At 55.8% G+C, this 6543-nt stretch overlaps 1 protein-coding gene across 1 annotated transcript; it reads left to right on the forward strand.

Moving 5' to 3' along the window:
* Window positions 1-1489: 1489 nt before the first annotated feature.
* Window positions 1490-5392, forward strand: LOC110742049. The gene has a single exon (XM_021932068.2). The coding sequence runs from the start codon at window positions 4037-4039 to the stop codon at window positions 5015-5017; it is 981 nt and encodes a 326-aa protein (XP_021787760.2). The 5' UTR covers window positions 1490-4036; the 3' UTR covers window positions 5018-5392.
* The last annotated feature ends 1151 nt before the right edge of the window (window positions 5393-6543 follow it).

The raw sequence follows: 6543 nt of genomic DNA on the forward strand, positions 1-6543 counted from the left end.
AGGTGAAAGTCAGTCACTTGTTCCACCATGAATTTTTTTTTTTTTTTTTTTTGAGACAGAGTTTCATTCTTGTTGCCCAGGCTGGAGTACAGTGGCGCCATCTCGGCTCACTGCAACCTCCGCCTCCCGAGTTGAAGAGATTCTCCTGCCTCAGCCTCCCGAGAAGCTAGGATTACAGGTGTGTGCCACCACACCTGGCTAATTTTTGTATTTTTAGTAGAGATGGGGTTTCACCATGTTGCCAGGCTGGTCTAGAACTCCTGATCTCAGGTGATCTGCTTACCTCGGCCTCCCAAAGTGCTGGAATTAGAGGTGTACAGCCATAAGCCACCATACCAGGCCCTTTTTTTTTCTTTTTTTCTTTTTCTTTTTTTTTTAGCTTTCTCGCTCTGTCATCCAGGCTAGCCTTCAGTGGCATGATCTCTGCTCATTGCAGCCTCCACCTCCTGGACTCAAGCAATCCTCCCATCTCAGCCTTCTGAGTAGCTGGGCCTACAGGTGCAAGCCACCATGCCTGGCTAATTTTTTAAATATTTTGTAGAGATGAGGTCTCACTTTGTTTCCCAGGCTAGTCTTCAACTCCTGGGTTCAAGCCATCCTCCTGCCTTGGCCTCCCAAAGTGCTAGAATTACAGGCATGAGATACCATGCCCAGTCACCATGAATAAATTTGTATGCTTATTTGTTCATTCGTTCAGCTGTTCATCAAATATCTACATTTTTAAATTACAAGCATGTAATTAAAAAAAAACTGAGGGGAAAACAACACTGCCTGACTTCTCCTTATGTAGCTGCTTATCTCAACCCATGCATCCTGGCCGCAGGCAGCAGACCCTCTGCTCCCACTTCCCATTCTTGGTCTCAGGGTCCTTGAGCCAAGGTGGCTTCAGACTGGAGGAGGGTGGGGCGAGGTGAGACATGCCTGGCTAGACACAAGGCCTGGAGGTGACCTCCAGCTGCTGCTGGCACACAAGCGACCTGTGCTTCTATTATACTTGGGATGGCTTGAAGGAGAGGCTTGTGGAAATTATGGAAGGATCAATCTCCCTCCCAGACCCAGGCTGGTACTGCCTCTCGTCAGCAAATCTCAACTCTTTAGAGACCCCCCGGCCTGTGGGTGCAGACAGTGCCCTTGGCCCTGAGGTCTGACCCCAAACGGCTCACAGAGCTGCTGCCTTGTTGGGGACCCAAGTCTTCACTAGGGTCCGAGCCAGGGTCTGGGGCTGGTTCAGCTTCATGGCACCACCAGGGCCACAAGGGCAGCGGCACAGTCAACCTCGGAGAGCAAGTCAATGAACAGATGGCTTTTCCAGGCCTGGTATGACAGAGTCTTGCTGGTTCGTTGTTGGTTTTTTTTTTTAATTTTTTTGAGATGGAGTCTTACTCTGTCACCAGGCTGGAGTGCAGTGGCGCGATCTCAGCTCGCTGCAACCTCCACCTCCTGGGTTCCCGCCATTCTCCTGCCTCAACCTCTTGACTAGCTGGGACTACAGGCGCCGCCACCACGCCCGGCTAGTTTTTGGAATTTTTAGTACGGACAGGGTTTCACCGTGTTAGGAGGCCAAGGGAGGTCACTGAGGGGCTTTCCAAAAGGGGAGTGGCCAATCCCCACGTGCCTGTCCTGTCTGAAAGGCTGTGGCCACCAGGGAGGGGCCAGGGCTGCTGGGAAGCTGGCAGGGGCCCCAGAGTTGGCAGATTGGAGAGGAAGAGGCAGCGATGTTTGCAATGGTCTTGGACTCCTGACCTCGTGATCCTCCCGCTTCGGCCTCCCAAAGGGCCGGGATTACAGGCCTGAGCCACAGCGTCCGGCCTGGTTCGTTTTTAAAAGTTGAGAACTTCGGCAGCAGAAGAGCAAGGAGGTGAATTTCAAATCGATGTATTTTGCCGAAATTCTGAGAGAAACACCGTGGTGTAGGGAACAGGGAGGAACTCGTGCATACACACAGGTGGGTCTGCCCACTTTCCACCAGCGGTGTCATTACTGCCAGTTCAGGCAGAGTCCCGCCGCTGAGCAAAGCCTGGGGCCCCTCCAGGAAGCCCGCACACCACTGAGATCTCAGCAGGCTCTAGCCTCACCTGGATTCTGGGGGAACCACCCGGAGCACAGTGAATCGGGGCGGGAAGAGGAGCAGGAAGGCCTGTGAAAGCCCCAGCGGAGACCAGCAGCGGCGGGCGGCCAGCCTCGGGTATTGCCAAGGGCTGCGTTCAGAGGAGAAGGGGAGATTCCGTCTCAGAGGCCTCGGTTGTGCATTCTTCTGGGCCATGCACTTCCAGCCCAGACCAGGCCCCAGCCGGCCGCTCCTGAGCTGGGCCACTGTTTCTGCAGGCCCAGCAGGCCCCTGGGGGCGGCCGGAGGCTGCTCACCGGCTTCTCTAGCTCAGCATTCTTCCTCATTTGCTGTGTACCCCACTCTTCTCTACCCCTTTGAACCATCTTTACCCTCATTCGTCATTTAACGAGTTGAATGTTTAACGTGTACTCACTCTATATGGAAATCATAATTCAATTTTGTAAACATTAGACTTTGACAAAACAAATGATGATTTTCTTAAGGAAAGCAGAGAGACAGTGTGAAATCGCTGCTGTCAGATCAGCACACGGGAGAGGCCAGCAGTCAGGAGGGGCTCACAGAGTTTGTCTGCGCTGACTCCCTCCGCGGCTGCCCTCTCCAACTGGAAGAAGTCGTAATCGAACCTGCTCAGGTCCTCACTGCCCCGCTCCGAAGGAAATCCCACGTACAGGTAGGTGCTGTTGGATCCCAAAATCAGGCGGTCCTGGGGAGGAGACGGTGGGCTTAGGAGGGGTTTGAGACCAAGGAGGGTGAGGTGAACCTCCCCAGTGAGAAGGACCTGAGGAATGTCCTTCCCTCAGGAATCCCACAGACAGGGAGAGACCCAGACAGGAGGGCAGGTGGCGTCTGGCTCCTGCATTCACCTTCATCGCACACATTGAGGGCGTGACTCCCTTGGCCCTGGGGGTCTGTGGGGACCACCCAGAGCCAGGCCCTCCCTCCACGCGTTTCCAGGCTGGGCTGGGCGAGTGCAGCCGTGGCTGCGGGGACACCGGGGACTAACGCAGACTGTAGGCTGGAGAAGGCCTCTTCAGAGGGGCCATGCTTAAGCTAAGCCCTCCCGGCTGGTGAGTCTTGGTGGGGCAGAGACAGCTGCTGAACAACCAAAAGAAGGGCGGTGTGGCCAGGGACAGGAGGCCGAGGGAGGTCACCGAGGGGCTTTCCAAAAGGGGAGTGGCCAGTCCCCATGTGCCTGTCCTGTCTGAAAGGCTCTGGCCACCAGGGAGGGGCCAGGGCTACTGGGAAGCTGGCAGGGGCCCCAGAGTTGGCAGATTGGAGAGGAAGAGGCAGCGACGTTTGCAAGATGCTGTTCAACCCCTCTCAGCGACAGGCTCTTAGAAAAATCTAAAATGGCACAACATGTTGGAGCTGGAAGGGACCTTGGAGAACACCTAGTTCAGCCCTCCTTGTTTTCCAGGTGAGGTCAGAGGAGTGAAGTGACTTGCCCAAGACCACACAGCGAGTCAGGAGCAGGTCTGTCCCTCCAGCAGCGGTGCCATGTCGTCCCCGGACCATGGTGGCAGAGGAGCCAGTGTGAACGCCCCTTCCTGCCACGTCTGTAATGTGGGCACCTCACATGACTGTCCCCTCCCAGCTCTTGGGGGGGACCTAGGACATTCTGTGGGCCTGCAGGAAAGTTTACCAAATGCTGCAGCTTTGTCCTGGTGGCGATGGGCACCCCGTTAACGGCAACCTTGCATTTGCTGTGTGGAGTGACCGTCACTTTACCGTCGGCATTTGTGAAGGAAGCGTGTTTATCTGAAATTCTAAGAAGACAAGAGTCAGTCTAAGACGCCCAGCCAGTGGCGGCTTTTGTGAGCAGGTAGGCTGATCTCTCTCATCTGCACAGGAGGGAAGATCTACAGCTGTCGAGGACGGCAGGTGGCATCTCGGGGCCTCCTGTGTGCTGTGGCTCACGGTGCATGGGGAAAGCAGCGGGTGTCGACGGACCCTGCGCTTGGGGAACATGGGGAGCTGGGAAACAGCAGGCAAGGGCTTCGTTAACAGAATGAACACCAGCTGCAGGCCCAGCGCTGCGGGGAGCCGGCCAAGGCCACACTGGAGTCCTCACCCTCCCAGGCCAGCGGGATGGGGTGGTGGGAAAATGGCAGCAAGCAAGCTTCAGAAGAGACGCTCAGCTCAGGAGGCGACTCTTAACGAGCCTCACCTACTCCAGGTACATTTCGATCTGTTTCTGCGTCCTCACCGTACACACTCAGACCTTATGTTACCACATTTGGGGCTGGACGTCAGGGGTTTCAGGTTGGCGTCCCCCCTCCCCACCCCACTCCCCAGCACCGGATGTCATCTGTATGTCCTGAATGACTGGCTCCCTGCCTTAGCATGCTCCATGTTCCTGCACTCCTTGGCCATCATGGAATGTTCTGGATGTGGAGACCATGTTCATCCAAACCCTTTTTTGCGTGGGGCCCAGGGATCCTGTGGGAAAGGTGTCAGCCTCCTCGCTGGAGTTCAGACGTTCACGCACCTGTGCGTTAGACTGAGGACGTGTTCTGGGAAGGGACTTGAGGGGATCCCCAGGAAGGTGTCCCGAGAAGGAGGCTGGCAGTGCAGGACGAGGCGGGGCCCGCTGGCCCTGGGTCAGCACCCCTCCCGCCACGAAGGCCCACGGGTTTCCCAACGGGGAGGGGAGCTGGAAGCAGGAGGAGGACCCTCCAGCAGCGGCCTCCCAGGCAGGGCAGCCACAGAGCTGGGGACAGCACTTGACTGCGGGAGGCCCGTCATGGGGTTCCCAGGGCTCCTGCAGGGGCCTCGTGAGGGAGCCCTTGGGGTCACTCCGCAGTCTGGGCTTTCTGTAGTCCAGTGGGTGAGGGCGCCAAGCACCAGGAGAGATCCAAGGATGCGCTTATGTTTGGGCCACCCCTGGTGGGCGTATTCGTTCAGCTCCCTTCGTTCCCTGGCCAGCTGTACTTACATCTGTTTGTGAAGAATTATTACACAGAACCTAGAAACCAGCTTTCGCTTTTCTCCCAGGGTTGGAGCCCAGGAAGCAAACCAGCACTGCACCCTGGATTTCAGCCAGCGGACGAAAGCCCTGCCCTCAGCTTTCTCAGACCAGCCCTGGAGTGGGTGGCCCGGGGAGACCTGGGAAGTGGCCCTGCTGGTCCTGCAGACTGTGTGGCTTTGCAGCTGACTAGATGGAGGGTCACCGTTCTCTCATGCTGGCGAGGACACTGATGCATGGAAACTCACCCCAAACCTTGAATCGTGATGGCATCTGAGGCAGCCCGACCGGCGTCACATGAACCTGAAAAGAATCAAGATATAATTTATTTTTAAAATAAATCAGACACTTTCAGAATTTGACCCTAAGAAGTTAACATGTCTGATGTGTTGGACGTGACATTTTCTCCACAGTAGGATGGCACTGAAGGGATTTCTGCAATTGGGATTTTCAATCATCGTGGTACTTGGACATACTTTTCTTTCCGCCTTGTGTGTGTGTGTGGCAGGGGGGGAATGTGTGTGTGTTGGGGGGGAATGTGTGTGTGTGTGTGTGGGGGAATGTGTGTGTGTTGGGGGGGAATGTGTGTGTGTAGTGGGGCAGTGGGGGGGAATGTGTGTGTGTGTAGTGGGGCAGTGTGGGGGAGTTCCTAACTTTAAAAATTCCACCTTCTTCATGAGCATTCTGGAAGAAGAAACCGTTAGGCCTGAGCCTTAGGAGACCCACTGAATACTGGCCATAGGAGAGGTTCTGGTGTTTGAAGCTCCGTTTCTGCGTAGTGACTGACCCCAAGGAGTGCAGACACGTCACCCTCCACATCCCCACATCCCCATGGCCATCTTGCAGACCCTGCAGCACGGCCATCCCTGGGGTGCCACCAGCAGACCCTCGCGGCCATCCTGGGGTGCACGGAGCCCTAGCGGCCATCCTGGGGGTACACGGAGCCCTCACGGCCCGTCCTGGGGTGCACAGCCGGGGAGGGGAAGCTGGGGCTGTTGAGGTTCTGGGCGCTGTGTTCCAGCCTATTCATAGGTCAGGAAGACAGCTTAAGGGCTGATGCCCTCCTTAGAAACCGCTAAATAAAAATGTAACAAGAACCATGCCAGGATAATAGAGAAATAAAACGTGCTGTATACATCGAAGAGAATGTTCTTCAGCCTTCAACAACAAGAAGGAAATTCTCAACACATGCTACATGGATGCACCTTGAGGACATTCTCCTGAGGGCATAAGGCAGTCAGAGAAAGATGAAAACGTCCTTATCTGAGGTCCCCCATCGTCAAATGCACAGAGAGAGAAGGTGGGACACACTCCTGGGGCTGGAGGGGGAGGGGTTATCTGAGGTCCCCATCGTCAAACGCACAGAGAGAAGGTGGGACAGTGGCTGCTGGGCTGGAGGGGGAGGGGTTATCTGAGGCCCCCATCGTCAAACGCACAGAGACAGAAGGTGGGACACTGGCTCCCGGGGCTGGAGGGGGAGGGGCAGCTTGCGTTTCATGGGTACAGAG

This window comes from Papio anubis, chromosome 1, assembly GCF_008728515.1.
Source record: "Papio anubis isolate 15944 chromosome 1, Panubis1.0, whole genome shotgun sequence".
Classification (NCBI taxonomy): domain Eukaryota; kingdom Metazoa; phylum Chordata; class Mammalia; order Primates; family Cercopithecidae; genus Papio; species Papio anubis.

Excerpts from the sequence above, each read along its gene's own strand:
- LOC110742049 (XM_021932068.2), top strand. The coding sequence starts at position 4,037 with ATGGGGAGCTGGGAAACAGCAGGCAAGGGCTTCGTTAACAGAATGAAC.